The sequence below is a fragment of the Myodes glareolus genome, chromosome 19 (assembly GCF_982192425.1).
Source record: "Myodes glareolus chromosome 19, mMyoGla1.1, whole genome shotgun sequence".
NCBI classification, from domain to species: domain Eukaryota; kingdom Metazoa; phylum Chordata; class Mammalia; order Rodentia; family Cricetidae; genus Myodes; species Myodes glareolus.
In genome coordinates, this window is record NC_142044.1 from 22,752,265 (window position 1) to 22,772,503 (window position 20,239).

Consider the following 20,239-nt stretch of genomic DNA (forward strand, 5'->3'; position numbering starts at 1 on the left):
CAGAGCCTGCCTATGAAATGAAAAGCTTTTTCCACATACTGGGGTCAAGTGAATACAAGTTTCCTCCTGCAAGGCCTCCCAGAGTTCCCTCAACTTGAGTCTCTTTTCACTTTTCTTTTGAAAAGCCATGTTCCCTTTCTACTGAGGAAGAAAGCCTGGCTTGTTCTGACTGCAGCATGCAAGTACCTATCGCATCAAAACTCCCAGGCAGAGCAAAAGCCTAGGGATGACCCACTTCTGACTTGATTAGCCAGGCAGTGAGCATTTTACTGGGACGTTAGAGGTGATGCAGAGGAGAAAAAGCAAGTTAGCAATTACCTAGTTATGTAGTTAACATGGTACAAGATGAAAGCCTGCCTGCATTATACTATCCTGAGTGCTGCAGGCTTCTGAGTCTGCCTGCAGACTGTTCTTTCTGAACACAGTGCCTGCTGTCAGCAGTGGGGTTTAGATGAATTTTACTCCAGCAGTAGTAACATGATCAGAAGGAAGGTGTATGGCAATGTTTTTGTTAGGACCTGACCCGGGGCATCATGTGGCTTCAGACACCTTGGGATCTGAATTCAGAAAAAGGGTTTTACAAAGATTCCCACAAAAAGCTAATTATAGCTCCAGACTGAGATTCACAATGGACATGAAGGTCAAGGATGAGCAGACAGACCGGAGAACACATAGTACCTCCTCACAAGGTCAGACTGACCCTAGGGAAATCATGTCAAGATGTTCTGTGTGGTTGCTAAGCAGAGGTACATTTTAGACTGCACCTGCTGCCCGGCTGCCGTAGAAAGGTCTTGGGCAGTGTCTGGAGCCGTTCTGCTGTGCCTGCTCTCCTGTCCATCCCTGGCTTGTCTCCCCCCCAGCGCGGATGTCTCCCCATGCCCTGCTTTCCCCTGAGCTCCCTGCACTGCCGTTCCCCTCAGGAGTCTTGCTAGAGCTCACAGAACACATACCATGTTGTCCTGGCACTTTCTGTCTCGGCACAAGGCAGTGATCTCTTGCCTTACTTACTTCCCTCAGTGTACGCAGGGCCTCCCAAACATGGCAGGAACTTACCTCAGTAGGGGGATGTGAGGAACCAGGCAAGCATGTTCCTATGTGCTGGCATTCTGTGGGCTTTTAAGTCAATCACCATTTTGGAAAGTGTCAAGTGATGTTGAGAAAGCCTCCTCTTGAGTGCTTTGGTGGCTGGTGTAACTGGCATGAGGACTTTGTACATACCGTGGGAATTGCTGTCCCTGCACCCTCCGTGGAAAACGGAAGGGTGTCGGTGCCTGCATCACAGGTTTGCCTGCGGTCGCTCATCTCGCCCTCCTTTCCCCTGGGTGACCCCCAGTATCACTGTCCTTTCTGTAATCATCGCACGAGGCCTCCCTGAGTGCTCCCCCATCCCAGAGCTCACCTCTGTGTGTGATCCCCACACTTGCTGTGCCTCGTCTCAACCCTGCCCAGACAGTTGCCAAATGAAAGTTGCATGAATCATTTCTCAGGCTCCTAAATGAGGAAGAGAGAATCAGTTTTCTTTACGTTTGCTCCTAATCTTAGAAATTGAAACCTCCAGTGTCTTTAACACAAGAAACTTGACCATCCTTGGGCTTCGAGTCTCAGTTTTCCTCTCATGGGGGGGAGGAGGCGGGGGGCGGGGGATAACACTCCAAGAGTCATCATGAAACTAGGCTGTAGCTGGAGCCCGGCACGATGCCACATGCCTATAATTCCAGTACTGGGAGACAGAGGCAGGAGTTCAAGGTCAGCCTCAGATACCTGGTAAGTTCACAACCAGCCTCGACAAGACCCTGTCTCAAAGAGAAAGAAAGAAAGGAAAGGAAACAGAGACTCTGTCCAGCCACTGACCGTGGCTGACTGAGTTTAATTCTATCTCAGTATTAATTCTGGAAAATAAAGCTGTGTTTTAGGATTCCTTCCTCACCTGTCGCTCTGCTGTCCGTGGGAGCATGTTCGCATGTGTCGTTCTATTTGTGCTGGCTTTACTACTTTGATCTCCTTAGAAGCTGAATCACACTTTTGGAATGAAATAGTCATGGGCTTCTTTATCATTAACTTTTTTTTTTACTATTTAATTTAGAATAAGAACAAGATGATAAAATTAGATACAAGAGGCCTCTGTGTCATCAAGTAACCTAGCCTACTTTGGCTAACAAAAATAAATTTGCTTTAAATACTTGCCAGCTCGTTTGGGCCAGCTTTGTTAGGATGAATGGCCTTCAGTCTTGTGCAGTGTGAGAAGCCATCTCTCCCTTAGAGCTCTTCCTGACAATTAAAATCTCCCTCTTCTTAATTTCATTCCAGTGCTCCTAATTATGACCCTGTAATTAGCGTGCTGATTACATCCCCTGCGCAATTTCTCTGCCTCCTTGATGTTCACCCTTCATTTATTTTTAGTGTGCTTCTTCTCTCTGCTCTTGAAGCCGCTGCCTACCTGTCCCCACAGGGCGTGTAGCTCAGGGCCTTCGCGGTAGGGAAGCTCTTCCTGTAGCCTCCAGTCGCTGCTCCAGATTTACTTGCTTTTGTCATGAACACCACATGGTATAGCTAAGAAAGAGATCTGTGGTACAGCCTTGTCCTCCGCCACGCTGGGCAATGTCTGCTCATCGCTGCATTCAGAATGATCCAGATCTGGCCCAGCATCCCATGTAGGAATTGCGCTTGGTTGGACCCACAGCACCATCTTCATTGTCTCCTCAGGGTGGCAATTATCTAGGATCTTCATGGAGTTCATAAAGCAAATGGCTTGGGAGCTTTCTCCTCTCACTTTCTCTTTCCTTACTCTTTTTATTATTTATTTATTTATTTTGTCCCCACTTACCAATAAGACGTTCCCCTCACAGCAATACTGTCTTCTGTGGTGTAGGACCACAGGCACCCAAATCTGAGACCCAGACCACCACAGGTTTGAAAGCAGAAAGACAGGCCAGCCAGTCAACTTCCTTTGTTTTTCAGAAACCATTCCCAGAGTCCTCATGTTGTTTCTGGCTTTGCTGCCACCTTTATCCATTTACTGGGATTTCTCTCCCCTCTCTCTAATGAGGGCAAGATGTTTTAGTTCGTCTTCACAGTGGCCTAACGAGATGGAGAAGAGGGCACGTTAAGGAAATACCCGTCCAAAGTTGGTGGCAGAGCCAACAGGTGGTTCTGCGGCCTGGGCTCTGCCCAAGCCCTTGTATACGCCTACAGGAAACAGAAGCCTTCTCTGCGGAAGAGCTGGGGAGTGAGCAGAGCAGTTGGAAATCAACAAGGACCCTAGGCAGAGTGCAGTCCACATCCCACCACTGCGCCCCTGCCCATGTGCCATGCATGGGAGTCTAGAGATAGTGAAAATCGGCCTTGGAAAGCGTGCAAATTAGTGAACCACAGTGGCCTATAACATGTAATTCTGAAGGGTGTGTTTACTTCCCTGCAGTGGAAGTTGGGGGTCTCCTGGGGACTCCTGGGAGCTCTCCAGAGAAGGCAGAGCCTTGGTAGAGTGCCTTCCTGGACCCGTCTTGGTTCCTTCCTTCTGTGTGGCAGAGACAAGGCTTGTCGACATCACGACCTGTGTCAATGCTGCGGCCATGTTCCCACACTTGTTCCGCTCTCCTCGCCTGCCTGGAACATATAACCAACCTTTCAGTGAACAAGGGTCTGTCCTCCCTGGCGTTCCTGGAAATGAGGACAGAAAAGACCAAGTGTTCCGTGCTAAGCACGTTGGGAAGCCCCGTGAATGTGTGACTTCTTCATGTTTACAGAATGAGCAGATGACTCAGATCTATTGTACACATCCACCAGAGCTGTGTCCTGAGCTGATCCTTGTTGTGCAGTCCTGTGTCTTCCTGCACATGTGAGGAGGGTTCCAGAGAGGACCGGATGTGGGGGTGGGACAAGCAAAGGGGACAGGAACTTAGGAGCTTCCGTCAATGGGTCCTTTCGTGGGTTTTCAGTCGGTCACCCTCATCTGCCAGTTCCTTGCTTCTTCCTCCCTGCTCCCTCTTCTTCCTCTCTTTTATTTCTTTCAGTCAGCAGAACTTTCCCTTCGGGTGGGACGTTCTTTGTTGTCTTAACTTCAGACAGAGCTGTGTAAGCTGAGGGCAGGCTCTGCAGATGATACCTTAGCTCAGGAGGTCCTGCCCTGGTGGCCTGGCCACTTGGCCAGCAAGGAGCCAAGCTCCTCTGTGGGTAGCTTTGCTGACATCATGGTAACAGGATGGTTAAGTCTCAAGATTTGGACCCCTCAAGCTTTGACATTTAAAAGTTCTTCCTAGACCAGCCAATCCCAGCACTCTTGAAGGCAGAGGCAGGCAGAACTTGGCTTAAAACATAAAAAATAAAAATTTTCTTGCATAATGAATATACTTTAGGGGTTGACCTCCTGGCTTTAAAAAAATATTAAGTACCTTGTGCCAACATAAGGGAGTTGGAGTTTTTGTTTGTTTATTTATTTTGGTTTTGATTATTTTGTATATATTTTGTGAGGGGGTTGTTTTGAGACAGAACTTTACTGTGTAGTTCAGGCTAGCCTTGAATTTTTTTAAGCATATGTGTTTTGACTTTATACACACACACACACACACACACATATATATATATATACATATACCTGGTTGGTCCCCTTGGAGGTCATAAAAGGACAGGGCATTGGGTCCCTGGAACTGCAGTTTAGAATGGTTGTGAACCACCATGTGGGTTCTGGGTTCTGAGTTTATTTGTAAAATCTGGCTTGTTTGTAAAAGTATTCTTAACTGCTGAGCCATCTCCTCAACCTCTTGAGCCCAGGGATTACAAGTCCTTTTTTTTTTTTTGAGATACATGTTTCTACTGTAGCCCAGGCTGGCCTCAAACTCATAGCAGATAGCAGTCTTCCTGCTTCAGCCTTCAGAGTGCTGGGACTAAAGGGCTGAGCCACCACACCTGACTCCAAAATCAGTCTTAACACTCTTTAGCAAAAAAAATATAAAAAGGAAACATGAAATAAAGGGAACTGGTAAGATGGCTCCTAACGGGAAGCTTTAGTCACAGGGAACCTTGGTTCAGTTCCCTGCACCCCAATGTAGTCAACAACTATCCACAACTCCAGTTGAGGAGCTCCAGCACCCTCCCTGATCTCTGTGGACATCCATGAGGGTAACATGATAGAATAGTAACAGCAGCACCATTTAAAAAGGAAACATAAGCTTATGTAGTTGCTATGAAAGGTCTGTGGCATTTTCCAAGTATCACCCTGGGTATTTCTGATGGTTCTGGATTAAGTCTGGATCTGCAAGGAAGCGCGCGCCTGTCTTCTCAGCCTCGGGATCGCACTGGACACTGGCAGGTGGGACTGGCGACCACCTGTGACTCCGTAACATGGTTCTTGCTCCCTTCTGCACGTTCTCCTAAAACAGCCACCTTTAAGGATTACAGTTCAGCTGTGGCTTTGAGAAGCTTTAGAAAACAAACCATGATAATAGGGCTAGCCTTATTCTCTTCTTCAGTTCTCACTGTCTGCACAGCCATTTGACTAGTGTTTTGTCCAGAGATGCCAAAGTTAGAAGAGAGGGTGTGGTGTGGTGATTGGAGTAAAAATGGCCCCTGTATGTTCATATATTTGATTCCTTACTAGCAGGCTCTCTAAACTGTCTGATGGGGTTAGAAGGATTAGGAGGTGTGACCTTGTTGGAAGAAGTGTGACATTGGGGTAGACTTTGAGGTTCAAAAGCCCATGCCAGAGCCAGTCATACTCTCTCTGCCTGTGGATCAGAAGTAGCTCTCAACTCCTACTCCAGCACAATGCCTTCCGCCATGCTTCCCGCCGTGATGATGATGGACTAAAGCTCTGAACCTGTAAGCAAGTCCCCAACTGAATACTTTCTCATGGTGTCTTCTTCACAGCAACACAGTAACTAAGGCACATGGGTAAATTGATTCATTCCGTTAATTAGTTGATTTAATGATATGAATAAAATATCAGTGTGCTAGCTGTTATCTTATAGGATAGAGCATCTAGAATATAGCAGGGATTCAAATAGTGTCGTAATCCTAGTCCTCGTGAAAATTAAAGCATTGCGTTTATAAAGTTGAGAGTTTATAAATCTCAGTTCCTTTTTTAAATAGCTCGATCTTTGGGCTTTATTTCGTCATCTGTTTCAGTTTGACAGATGGAATAAATGTGACCGCCAACAGTACCATCGATCTTACCAGTCTCAAATTTTGCCTGATGTCATGATGGGTGTGGAAAAGTCTCAGAAACCGTTGCTGACTCCTGTGTTGATGCTCACAGTTACAGTAACCGTGTCAGCTGCACGTGGTCGACCACACATCTCATCATATTTTCTCTGTATTTTTTTCTATATGCTACTTAACTTTTTAAAATATTTTTGTGTGTATACTTTGGGGGTAGGAGGGTCATTTGCATCCCACAGCACACATGTTGGTGTCAAAGGACATCTTGTGAGGCTTAATTATCCTCTTCTATCACGTGGGCTTCTGGGAATTAGCTCAGATCATCAGGCTGGAGCGCAGGAGACCTGCCTCAAAAAGGGGGAAAACATTACAAGTAACAGTGCTGTGGTTTATGTAACTTCAGTCTGGAACTGGAGTGGGGTTCCGAATTAGCGCACTCGCCTGGCACTACACAGAATAAAAATCCTTTGTCTGGAGACTGAAGAGACAGTTTCATGATCATAAGAGTATGAACTTCTTTCGCAGGGGACCCAAGTTTATTGCCCAGGGCCAGTGTTGGGCAACTCAGAACCATCTGCAGCTCCAGTCCCAGGAGGGCTTATGCCCCCTTCTGGACTCTGCAGGTACCTGCACTCACATGAACAAACGCAAACCCACATATACACATAATTTAAAATAAACATATTTTTCTAAATCCACAGTCTATCGAATATCTATTTCCAGTGCTTTTATAGAAGCTGCTATGCTTAAGTTTCTGCAGTTGCAGATTTCCCTCCTTGGTAGATTCAACAAGGTTAAAGCAGTAGACACATTTTTATAACTGTTATATGCTTCTCTGAGTTCAGATGCTTTGGGGCAAAGGAAGAGAATCAGAATTTATGTAGGGCCCTACTCTGATGTTATTTACTTCTGGGAATATGACATCTGACTTTTGGGGCATTTGGATCTGGCTGAGTGGCATGGCATGGAGACTGTACAGTGATGTGGCCTGGGTGATGTCATGTGACTTCTGGAAAAATGAGAAATCACATCAAACCAAGTCATTGTCCTTTAAAGTAATTGCCTTCCAAACAGTCTTTTTAGCCACCCTTGGTAGCTCATGTCTGTAATCCTAGCAGGAGGCACGCTGTCAAGGCCAGCTTGGGTAATAGAGCGAGACTCAGGCAAGTCAGGGCTTGAGACTAAGAGTCCCTGACTCAAGACAAACAGCAAAACTAGTCTTCTTAGGTCTCTGGGTATGTGGCTCACTGGTGGGCGCTTGTCTTGCAGGCTTGAGGCCCTGGGTTTGATCCCTGCAGGGGTTGAGGAGAATCAGTTTACATAGAACCACACCAAAAGCAGCTCCTGCTTCAGTTGCCGGGCCTTCACTGGACACCCACAAAGCCCCTGCTTCTCCTGTGGTGATGACAGTGGGAAGAAGGAGGAGGCCGAGTCCCCTCCATCAGAGAAGTGGAGAAGTGGAAGCTGGCAGGGTGTTCCTCTGCTGTAGGACCACGCAGAGGGAAGACTTGGATTGGGTCTTGAAGAATAGTCAGGGATTGGTGGGGAAAGAAGAAAGAGGTAACGAAAGAACATGGCAGAGGTGGACAAAATCTAAGTATTTTGGTATGGATACTGGGCTTGGGTTTGAGGTAGGAAGCCATGGGAGGCCAGGATTCTCTGGGTGCCAGTGAAGTGCCTTATCCTATCAGAGATCAGAATTGTAGACCTATCTAGCTGGGGTACAAAGAATAAACTGGAAAAATGAGTGAGCAAAGAACTTTGTGTAATAAGGAAAACGGGAAGTGCTAGGGGCGTGGCTGGGAAGAGCAGCCCTAAGAATGAAGAGGACAAGCCAGAGAGATGGCATAAAGAAAGAGTGGATGGGTCAGACCTGGCACTTGGCACTCACCACCCTCTAATACAGGAAAACATAGAAGGGTGAAGCTGGATATGGGGGTACATGCCTGCAGTCCCCGCTCTCAGGAGGTTGAGAGCCACAGTTTAAGGCCAGCCTGGGCTGTGTATTACATAGGAGGCCAGCCTGAGCTCCACAGCAAGGCCACGACAACAAGGATAAGAGTATAAACCTTAAGGGGATTTCTTCCATCTTTCCTTTCAATGGACTGTTCTGTAAATCTACATAATCGAGAGTTATACTTTCTTGGTGATAACTAATCAAAGTTTTCTTGGTAGGTGAGGTCCGTGTTTGTTTGCTTGTCAGTTGCACCAAACAAGGAATTTGAATGTGTGCATTGGATTTCCTAATGTTGCTCAGTGATGACCACAGCTCTCCTTTTAAAAGTACAGATGGGTGCCAGGCAGTGGCGCATGCCTTTAGTCCTAGCTCTCTGGCGGCAAAGGCAGTGAGTTCTGTGAGTTCGAGGCCAGCCTGGTCTACAGTGTGAGTTCCAGAATGGGCTCCAAAACCACGCAGAAAAACCCTGTCTGAAAAGATAGATAGATAGATAGATAGATAGATAGATAGATAGATAGATAGATAGATAGATAGATAGATAATACGATTGGGAGCACTGTTCGGTGAGATTTTTCAGTACTTATTGCCAAGTAATAATATAGCCCAGTCTCACCTAGATGAGTTTTTTCCCCACCAGTTAAATGCACGGGTTTTGATGTTTTTGTATTTTGACAGTATTTAATAGGTGAAAGCAACTTAGTATGTGACATCAGCTGAAGACAAAAGACATATCTAAACTAATAGTAGATAAATTGGTAAATGGAAAATATGTATTATTAAAGTGTTGACTTGTCCATAGGAATGATTTGAAACTCTTTACTCTTTGCCTGCGAGATCATCAACCATATGTCGAAAGAGCCAGGGAAGGAAAGCAGACAACAGATTGACGATTTTGAGAGCTCTGTGTCAGCAAATTGCACATGCCAGGCTAATTTAGGCTTCTCTGCTGCCAGGGGCATGGAAGGTTTTGCCCCATGCAGAGGGCATGGAAGGTTTTGCCCCATGCAGAACCTTAGGCCAGCCCATTTGCAGGTTCTTTGGTACAATTCAGCTGACTGCACATGTGTTGCAGGTGCACACTGGATGCTCACCTTATGAGAATTTGAATAATAATGTCAATTAACATTCTAATAATGCTAACAGCGTGCTTGCTTTTTATCAGGCACCATTCTGACACCAGTAATCCTAGTGTTTGGGAGATGGAGGCAGGAGAATCAAGAGTTCAAGGTAGGGCCAGTGAGATGGCTCAGCTATTGCCACCAAGCCTGATGACTTGATTGAGTTCAGTGCCCAGAACCCCCATGATGGAAGAAAACTAATTCTGTCAAGTTGTGCTTTGACCCCCACATGCATTGTACATGTGTGTGTGTGCCCTTGCAAATATGTAGAGGTACACACACACACACACACACACACACACACACACAATCTATAAAACAAATGTAAGTTCAAAGCTAGCCCTGGCCCAGGCTACCTGAGACTATCCTGTGTCAAATACTGCACACCAGCAACACCAACACCAACCCCATGTCCGCTCCTTTAGCCGTCAGATAGCTCCATGATGTAAATACTACTAATAGTCCATATTATGGCTGAGAATACTGAGGCAAAGAAAGCTGAGATAACCTGCCCAGGAAGACCTAGCTAACTGAACAAGGCAGGTCCAAGCATGCTGTTTCCAGTTACCATGTTCTTAAGTACTGTAATTCTTGCTGCCTGGCATCCTTCCCTCTTACCACACCTACCTGGGGAGCGTGGCTTCATCGCCATCTTCCTCAGGAGGCTCAGCTGTACCCCTCTCCTCACCCCCATCTCTAGGGGTGCTTCAGTCTTCATTTGAGGCACCTGTATCACCTGCCATTCCTCGCACAGGAGCAGCAAGGGTATTTGTACCAGGTTCCCTCCTGTGGTTGCATCTCCCCGGCTTATCCACAAGGAACCTCCAAGGTCACTGATGAAAAAAATCACATTCCTATAAAACCATATAAAGGAGGAAGTTTAAGCTAAAAGTGTGCAGTATAGAAGACAAAGAAAGGATACTGGCTGCTGAGGGCAGGGGAGGTGGGAGAGGTTGGAGTGGTTGGGGTGGAGATGGTTTCTCCAAGTGCATGGACCAGAGATGACTGTAGAGTATGGCTCTGCAAAGAACAGGAGGAGAACAGGAGGACATCCTTCAGAACATTGGTCTGAGGTGTAGTGGAGGAAATACGTTTAAGGAGGCAGCAGAGTTGTGTTAAAGCCGAGAATGGCAGGCATGGTGAAGGACGTCTATAATCCTAGCATTTGTGAAGTGAAGTCAGGGGAATTGTGAATTCAAGAACTGATATATGAAAATCCTGCCTCAAAAACAGAGCATATATGTACATATCTGGTCAAAGGTCTTCATCGTTGATGCTGTAGGAAAACAGCTTTCCTGAGAGGCGGGCCTGCTTTCCCTGGAACCTGCTTTCCAGAGGTCGGTGTGCACTTCTCTTGAAGCCACTTGGCTTTGGTGTGTCCTCAGTGTGACGGGCCTCTCCCAGGACAGGACTTTTTTTTCAGGTACGCAGTGGTAGGTAAAAACAGTGCTTCTGACCAGCCAAGTGTGATAACTCAGGTCCGTGATTCCAGCACTTAGGAAGCCGAGGCAGGAGGATAGAGAGTTTGAGAGCAGCCTGTACTGCTTAACAAGACCTTGTCTTAACAGTAATTATCATAATCATAATAGCAGTAATGGTTCAAAATCTCAATGTTTTCATTCTATAAAACTAGTTATTCACCTAAATACAGATACCTGCAAAATAGCTGTTGTTGGATCCATCTTTCATTGCAGCTGTTGATCTGATGACATTGTGTTACCCTCTGTACATGAATATTTTTGTTGAAACGTTTGTTTGGTGACTTGTCATCCTGTGAAAGTTCTAGCATGCAGCAGATCCTCTGTTCCGTAGACCCTATCTGAACATGATGCACGTCTTAGTTGTGGAAAACTGTTCACACAGCAGGCACTGCATTGACAAAGGAAGTACTGCAAGCCAGGGCCGCGTTCCCTCCCGAAGGGAAGCGGCAGCTTAGTTGAGAAGCTGCTGTTCAGAACAGACCACCAGTCCCAAGAAGAAACTGAGATAAAGAACTAGATGCCCAAAGCCATATGAGGGCCCTCAGCACACACAGACACACACACACACACACATCTCTTGCTTCCAACCCGAGGGGCTGAACCTGCTGTCACAGAACTTTCTCGTTGCGATATGAAGCTGAGTATTCAGGTAGGACCCCCCTAGCCGAGTCATAGCGGGTACAAAAACAGTCTCGTTTGAACTGCGGAGTTTCCAGCTCGTATTCGGTGAACTGTGCCTCCATCCTCTGTGCACCAGCTCGTCCTGTCTAAATATGCTGTCCCAGGATATTGCAAGTGAAAATCTCAGCAGGAAGCAAATATTTGCACAGCATTTCCTCCATGTACCACTATTTTTGAGAGAAAAGTGCTTTTAGAAACTGTTCTGGCCTAATTGAAAAAGTACATAGCAATCAACGTTTATTTCCCACTAGCATGAAACTGTCTAACAAGTAGCCAAATTTGGGATGCCTGAAGACAGACAAGTGACTAATGCTAGGCTGTGTGTGGCCAGAACCAAATGTATTTTGTGACCACAAGACCATGTCTGGATTCTCCTTTGTAATTACCACACAGCCTACTGTAATTGTAAAACTTATATTTACTTCCTGCCTTTGACATGTAATCCAGGGTCCAGGGCTGCACCCAGACCTACAGTGAAGTCCTCTCTTATTTGACTACAACGTGTAAAATTATTGGGTGAGATAGTGTGTGTGTGTGTGTGTGTGTGTGTGTGTGTGTGTGTGTGTGTCCAGGTCTGTTAAACATGCAAGTATTTGTGAAAAAATAAGCTTCTGCCTTATTGGATGAAGCACTTTACCAACCTAATGTTTATTGAACAACTACTATCCACCAGGACTATTTTAGACTCTAGCAACCATAAGAAGACCACAAAGGCCTTGTCTTCCTGGAAGAGATGAGGGAGCTGAGAAGGAGGAAGGGAGACACGCAAGAGCACTGTGTGTGTGGCTGTGTTCCCACCGAGCACAGAGCGAGGCGTCAGTGGCTCCTGCAGCTTGGAACCTCAGAAAAGCCCTCTCCAAGATGACATTTCAGTTGACATTTTAAATGACAAGAAAGAGTAGAACCGGCAAAGGGCAGGAAGAACATTCCCAGCAGGTTAATGGAAAGGCCCACAGACAGGAAGGAATTTGCCATGCTCCCCAACACAGAGCAAAGGCCGGGGTGACTTGAATATGGCCAGTAGTGGGTGACTGGTGGTAGTGGAGTTGAAGGGCTTTGATCACAGCTGTGACCGTGTGTGGTGTGTGGTGTGGCCGTTACTGAATCGGCATCAGCCTAGAGGAACTGCCGCTCTCTTGGCAGGAGATGGTCATGGTTTGAGCTGGATTACATATCAGAGGCAGGAAGTGACCAGGCAGAAGGCTGACAGTGGGGATATGGGGTAGGCCCAGAGTCGTAGAACTTGACAGTGGGCTGAGTGTGAGGAGTAACAGAAACAGTATTCAGAATGACTCTTACAAGTTCAGCCTTGGGCAACTGGGTGGTAGTGAAGAAGATGAGAAAGACCAAAGGCTTCAACCTTCACAGCCGAAACTGACTAATGCTAAGCCCACATCTTGTCCACTCCATGCCCACCCTGCCACACTCCAACTGTGTGTGTCACTAGGACATGGTAAACTTTGGGAAGATCGCATCCCTCACTTGCATTGTTTCTACTTTCTTTGGTATTTCATTTCATGGCATCAAGAAAGGAGGAAGGTTATGTATTTATTCAGGCACTGGGAAGGTAGTTTATTGATTAAGATGGCTCATTGAGTCTTTCTCTTCCAGAGGATCTGAGTTTGGGACCCTCTACCCCTATCAGGGAATGTATAACTACCTGTAACTCCAGTTCCAGGGAATCTAATCCCTTCTTCTAGCCTCTGAGGGCCCCCACACAGACATGGCATACCCTCACACATATACAATAAATAATAAATATATAAAGTTCAGGACTTTGAGATCTAGCTTGCCTCCTTACACAAAACCCAGTACCACGTAAACTAGGCCTGGTGGTACACAACTGTAATCTCATCACTCAGGAGATAGAGACAGGCAAGAACTCAGAAGTCCAAAGTCATCCTTAGCTGCATAATAAATGTGAGACCATCCTCCAATATATAAGATCCTGTCTTAGAGGTGGGGATGGGGAGAAACAGCCATCACCCAATCATGTGATTACCTGACTCTTACCTTGTTGTGTCCATCCACTGTAATCTTAGTTTCTGTCCAGGCTTTCTTCCTCAACGTGGTGCTTGGTCCCTGAGCCCAGACATCTGGATTCAGGATAGGGGTTCTGATACCTACCCATTGGTTAGAAATTAACGGCTAGCATATTTACCTAACAACATTGCTTATATATGCTTGTCCAGCCATCTCTCAGTATCTATGAGGGATTATCTCTGAGACGTTCAAGTCCCTTAGATATGGCAGAGAGTTTTCCCAGAACACACAGCCTCTTGTAGTCCCAAGTCATCTCCAGGTCACTCACCATACCCAATTTGGTGTGAATACCATGTAAAGAAGAGATGCAACAAGAATAAAGGTCTGTGCGGGTTCAGTCCAGACACAGCTGATTTTCAGTTAGGTTTCACCTATGCTTGATTTGATGCATGTATTTAGAACCCAGGTGTATGGAAAGCTCAGTATAGAAAGGAAGACATCTCATTTGCTTGCTTACCTTTGCATAGTCAGGAACATTTTGTGATTCCTTAATAAAGATTATATTGACTTAATCCAATTGCTTCTTTATTATATGTCTAGCTTTTACAGTTGCCTTAGAAATATCATGGGGCTTAAAACCTATTCTTATCTATACAGTAGAGATAACAATATAGTCAGTCCTTCACAGGTTTTATACAAGTACTAAATAAAATAATATCAAGTTACTGGAGCAGTCATCAGCAAGTGAGCTATTAGTAGTCCTAATGAGGCCCCTTGGTGATGGAGCATTCTAGAACCAACACATGTTTGCAGCATTCAGGTGGTCCAGCTCTAGAACGTGGGGAGGCAGGCACCCTGTGAGCCTCCTGGCCGGTTTTAAACAGAATCTGCACTTTTGTTTGACTCTGGGTGTTCTCGAATAAAGAGACTTCAGACAGCAGCTAATCCCACTTTTAAAATATCTGTGGTTCCGGCAGATCTATATCTTTCTCCCGGCCTGGCCTTGACCACATACACCATACAGTTCTGTCCTCTGGATCAGATAAACCACCGTAAGTGATATTTATTGCCAGATGCAACCTTTTGTGAGCACCTTGTGGGATCCCAGCATTAATGTCATTTTCTATAAACACAGGTGTAGGGTGAGGAAGTGCTCTTTGGGAAGTGCCGCTACTGCGATCTTTCCCCTTTTAGACGCTCGGTCTGTGGGCTATTACTCACTGTTGGCATTCACCCCTTCTCCCTTTTGTTACCTCTCTTTTCGTGATCTCTGCCATCGCTTAGTTCCCCACTCAGCCCTCCCTAGCGGTTGGCACTGCATTCGGGTTGTGCTTTCTTGCTTCCTCTACCTTTTGAAATTTAAAAATAGAAAATAACCAACAAGCCCACAGTCTTTCACACAGGCTGAACTCTGCTATACAGCTAACAGATTTTCCGGTGAATTCCACGCTGTAACATTTCTAGTCAGAAATCTGCCATCCGCTCAGAATAAACTCAGCAAGAAAGTCACAAGGAGCTCCTTTTATTTCGACTATCAGAAACAAACATCAGGACTAGGAGGCAACAGCACACTGGAGGCAGCTTTGGAAAGTGAATTCCAGGGGCGTCGTGACTCCCCAGCCTGCCTCTTGATAAAGGACCCTTTAAGGAGTCTGACTCCCCTCCTATGAATGCCAAGCCCAGGGCTCAGGAAGCCTGCAGCCCTTCATAGGTATGAGCACTGTTTGCAGAAACCCCACCTCAAATCACAGTAAACATACAGAATGTGATATCACACATCATTTCCCAGCAAACATACCAAAATGTGGCACCTTTCATATTCAGGGCCATTTTATTGCTGACAGGTTTTTTTAAACTGTTTTTGAAATTTTGCTTTAGAACTAGATTAACTAACTGATTTGTCACTGGCCTTTAGTTTCTCAGCAATTAACTTTGCATACTTGGGAATCTTTATCAAGTTAAATAATAGATCTAGCCTTTATATGGATTCCAAATGAAGCATTATTAATTACTAAATAAGCAATTAGTGAGGATAAGCAAATAATAAATACATTTGTAGGCCTTTAATGTGAATTGATTTTAAGTTGGCAGTTAGCTTGTTTAGAATAATGAACTAAAAACTTCTGAGTAATACTTGAGACCATAGTGCCCCAGTTTTAGACTTGGGGATGCTTGGATAGACAAGATTTGTTGAACATCCATAATCCAGAGAGCTGAAATCTTAGTTGTTCCAAAGTCTGAAATTTGGAGGCGTTGTGTTGACACTCAAAAAGATTTCAGATTTTGAGATGCCTAGCAGTCAGTGGTTTCCAAGGTCTCATCCTTGAAAAGGTGTCAGGTCCCAGGCACTGCACCCTGATGCTGTGTGGTTTCAAATGTTCTGCTTGGGAGTCCAGCGTCCTCATCCTCACCTTTCTAAAGAATAAGCGCTGGTTTAGGAGCTGATGCTCCCACACAGATAGAGAAAGAGGACCCTCTACAGAGCACTTAGGGCAGAACCTCCATTCTCTAACCGTTCATCCACTAGATGGCCTTGAACAAAAACTTCGTGTCCTTGTCCTGCCTCAGTAGTATCTTTCTAGACAGACAGACAGACACTTCACCCAGCCTGAGAAAAGGCCCAAAGTAATTCCATAATGGAAAGGTTTACAAAAACCATCTGACCCAGAGTTGAGGGTTTTGCTCCCACACCTTGACAGGAATGTGGTTTTAGGTCTATAGTCTACCAAACGGAGGAAGGAATAGGCCATCGACAGACAGTTGACACACATAGGTTAAATAGCCCTTGCCCAGAGTGCTCAGGACCAGAGGGTGCCAGGTTTGAGATTTTAAAACGTTGGCATATGCATAATAAGATATCTTGAGGATAGGATTCATTACACGTAGAAAATTTACTTAAATTCCTTACACAGTTTCTACGCACACCTTGGAAGCAATTCTGTACAATATATTAGGTGGAAGTCCTCACCAGAAAGAAACCACTCAAGCTGACTCTTATTTTTTTACAGTATTTAAAATAATTTTATCTATGAAGCGAAGTTTCACAGTGGCTCTGTCCACGACCGGTGTCATATCAGTACGCAAACTGTTGTAAGTCTGGGGATCTTGCGGATCTCAGACTTTGAGGTTTAGAGAGAATCAGCCTGCAGCCTTTCTTCAGAAAGGAATTCACCCCTCCTATCCCACTCAGAAGTCACCCATCCCGTGTTTTCCTCGTAAAGGGCAAGCGGGCTGCAGGAGAAGAAGGAAATTTTGGAAGCAGATGGCTCTGCGTTAGCAGCCTCACAGTCATGTGCAGCAGTCCCCAGTGCAGGTCAGCACTTCAGGGTGGCCTCCAGGCCAGCTGTCTTCACAATGGTGCTATGACGTCATTAGCCTCGCCACTCATTCCTTCACACATGCTCCGTGAGACACTGGCATTGTGAGGGCCTGGATGCCAGACAGATACTAAAATCTGCCTTCTAGAAGCTCCTCCTCCTGTCTTCTCCTTTGAAGCCAAACATCTAAGATATTTACAAAACCAGAAAACAGTGCACTTTGGTTTGTTCTGGGAAATATAATTACTTTTAACTTTTAAAATGTTATTTATGTGAGCCAGGCATGGTAGCACACGCTTTTAAGTGCACATCTCAGCCCTCGGGAGCAAAGGCCAGCCTGGCCTACAGAGAATTCCAGGACATCCAGGACTGTTACACAGAGAAGCCCTGTCTCAGAGAGGAAAAAGAAGTTTTAAAATTTAAAAAAAAAAACTGCTATTTTTATTGACACATAATGGGATATGATTGTTGCTATTATCTTTAAGTGAAGCAATTAAATGTAGTCTTCTACATTAAAAGGAAGACTTTTTAATTCCTTAGTCTTAATAGCTACTACATTGAATATTGATAAATACAACTCATATTTTTAAAAAGTTGCTTGGAGTCCTCAGTAACATTTAAGACCTCAAAGGAGTTCAAATCATACTCTCCGAAGTCTGGCAGTTTCTGCACTGTATACCGGTAGGTCCTGTCGACTGACTGTTTCTGTGAGCCAAGAGCCCTGTTGTTTTGTTTGTTTGTTTGTTTGTTTGTTTTCTCCATTTGTCTTGGCACCAAAGCTTTGAAGCGGACTTTTAAATACAACACCTCCCTAGCCCAAAGCCTATACCTGGACCCTGAAGAGACCAGGTCCTCCGACTCTGGCAACCACACCCTTTGTTTCTAAGCAGTTTCCCCCTTACAGATTAATTCTCTGAACTTTGTAAAGTCTTATTTTATAGCTCTGGGTCTTGGGTTCCTTATCTAAAGCGGGCAGAATTGGGGACCCTTTAGGATCCCAATAAAAGCAGAAGGTTAACTTACATCTTCCGAGTGCCTGGTGCAGAGGCTCAGGTCAGATAGGCCCTGAGCAACTTCCTGCCCTTCCTGCCTCTTCCTGGCAGGCTCCTGGGCCAAGCCAGCTCACAACCCCCTTTCTTCCTCTAGACGGTCTGCATGCAGACAGAGAGAATGACTGGACAGAAGGAATTGATGAAGATATGATTGTGACCCAGAGCCAGACCAATTTCATCTGCCCCATAACACAGGTATGGCCTCCTCTTTCCCCTGAAAGAAAATGCAGTTAGGTTTGTTTCACAGGGTCAGAAGGGTTCCCATTTACCTTCTGCTATCTCACTGTGAGGAAGGAAGCAAAGAAAGAAAAGTGATGAGCTCAAATTGTATACCTGGGAGGTTTGTGGCTAAAAAGCACTTTCATTCAATCATATGCATTAGGGCCTGGGAATAGAGTCATAGCCCAGAGGCCCCTGGAGCCCTGCATTTCCTGATCACAGAGCTAATATTTGGGGCTGGGGGTAGGGACACAACTTGGAAGTGGATGGTTGGTACACCTGAAAGCCTAATCTCTCCTTAATCGTAGCTGGAAATGCAGAAGCCAGTGAAAAATAAAGTGTGCGGTCACACCTATGAAGAGGAAGCCATTGTTCGCATGATCGAGTCCAAGCACAAGAGGAAGAAGAAAGCCTGGTAAGTGGGTGCTGGAGGAAGAAGAACACCCTGGTGGTCCTCGGGGCATGCCAGAGAAAGTCTCCCTAGTCATGGCTCTGCCCAGACTATCCACAAGGAAAGCGGCTTTCTGGCAAGAGCAGTGTTGAGAGGACATTGAAGGCACGCAGAACACCATCGAAACAGGAGGAGGAGGCTGGGTTGGAGGCCGTAGGTAACAGGAGTCTAATGAACCCTGCTGTGTCAAAGGCAGCCAAGGACTAGCTCAGTGCGCAGAGTGCCTACCTAGCATACAGGAAGGCAGCACACAAGTCAGACATGGACACTCATGCCTGTAACTCGAGCAGTGGGGTAAAGATGGGATTGAGACATTATAGATTATTCTCAGCCACCCAGAGAGTTTGAGGCCAGTCTGGCTGCATGTCTCTCTCTCTCTCTCTCTGTTCCTCTCTCCCTCTGTTTCTCTCTCTCTCTCTCTCTCTCTGTTTCTCTCTCCCTCTGTTTCTCTCTCTCTCTCTCTCTCTCTCTCTCTGTTTCTCTCTCTCTCTCTCTCTCTCTCTCTCTCGCGCGCGCGCGCGCGCGCGCGCGCGCGTGCACACACACACACATGCACACACACACACATACAAACAATAAACCGGAGTAGCTGAGGATCTACAGAACTGTGAGAGACAGACACCACCCCTTTCCAGTGTCTACTTAACCAAGAGGAAATTACCTTACTCTTTGCTTTCTGCTATGGCACTTTGGTATAAACATAATAACGTAAACCTCCTAAGACAAGCATTCATATCCAGTGGTCTGCGTTATCGAGGAATGCTGCACAGATGGTTTCAAGAGATCCATGGCTAACTCACCCATGAGAATTTGTTTAACTCGGAATCTTCCGTCCCTTCTCTCCCTACCTCCCAACCCCAGGACCACGGCCCTGTGCCTGTGACGAGAGTCCTCAGTGGGCCACACTGGAGCTGACTGGTTTTGGCATCTCCTGAGCTCTTATCGCAGGAATGGAATGGCAGGTGTGACCGTTCTCAGGCTCTGATAGCAGGTCCCTTTGATGTGTGCTTTGCTTCTGCATCATCCAGACCAAGAATTGGAATTCCCCTCCCCTCCCCATGTGGGTGTGGGCTGAGAAAGAGCTACTAGAGACTGGAGATAGCTCCTTGGCCATTCAGTCAAGTAATTTACAGGATTTATTCTAGAAGAAAAGTTGTTTTGCAGCCTAATGGCTGCCAAATGTAAACCATTAGTTCATTTCTAGCTGTTTTGCATTTCCGCCTTATAGTCCAAATGTTGTACTTCCCTAATGACCTTGACATTTTCCCTTTGAGCATAATTTTGTTACTGGACTTCCAAGCCTTCCCTTTCTACTAATTTCTTCCCGGTGTTCCTCCTCTCACAAGCCAGGAAGGGTCACTGTACCCATTACGAATGCCTCCTAGCTCGCCATCTTTTCCCTTCTGATGGTGTGTGATGCTCTCCTCATGTTGGGGGTGGAAAAGGCCGCGACTACAAAGCAGGGTTCCATTTCCCACCAGCAGCCTCAGGGCCGACTGCAGAGCGTTCCCACACGTCAGTGGCCCTTCCTAAGTATCCACTCTGACTTTCCAGTGCCCTTTGCCTGTTCTGAATTGCTCACAGTACTTGCAAGCACTTAGTACTTGTCATCTAGAGATGCCTTCTTTGCCCGTCACACTTCCATGACTAGGGTGACAGACACCCCACAAATTTTTGTAGTCTAATAGTAACCATTAAGTCCAAGTGGAAGAAGGCTAGAGGTTTACAACAATTCTTCCCAGGCCTGATGCCGGGAATAGTGAGGAAGTGCTTGTAGGCCAGTCCTCCTAACGTTTCTCCATTGGTCACCCCTTTTTACTAGGTCAG

At 45.9% G+C, this 20,239-nt stretch overlaps 1 protein-coding gene across 2 annotated transcripts in view; it reads left to right on the forward strand.

Moving 5' to 3' along the window:
- Nsmce2 (NSE2 SUMO ligase component of SMC5/6 complex) overlaps positions 1-20,239 on the forward strand; it is a 209,547-nt gene that overhangs the window by 182,084 nt on the left and 7,224 nt on the right. Inside the window, exons 5-7 of one of the 2 annotated variants that reach the window (XR_014998034.1) lie at positions 17,837-17,937; positions 18,270-18,376; positions 19,274-19,370. Coding sequence is in view for 1 of the 2 variants with exons in the window: in XM_048457151.2 (XP_048313108.1) it covers positions 17,837-17,937; positions 18,270-18,376 (208 nt within the window). In the remaining variant the exon portion in view is untranslated. The remainder of the gene's footprint in view (positions 1-17,836; positions 17,938-18,269; positions 18,377-19,273; positions 19,371-20,239) is intronic. The other variant, XM_048457151.2, reaches the window with a different exon arrangement.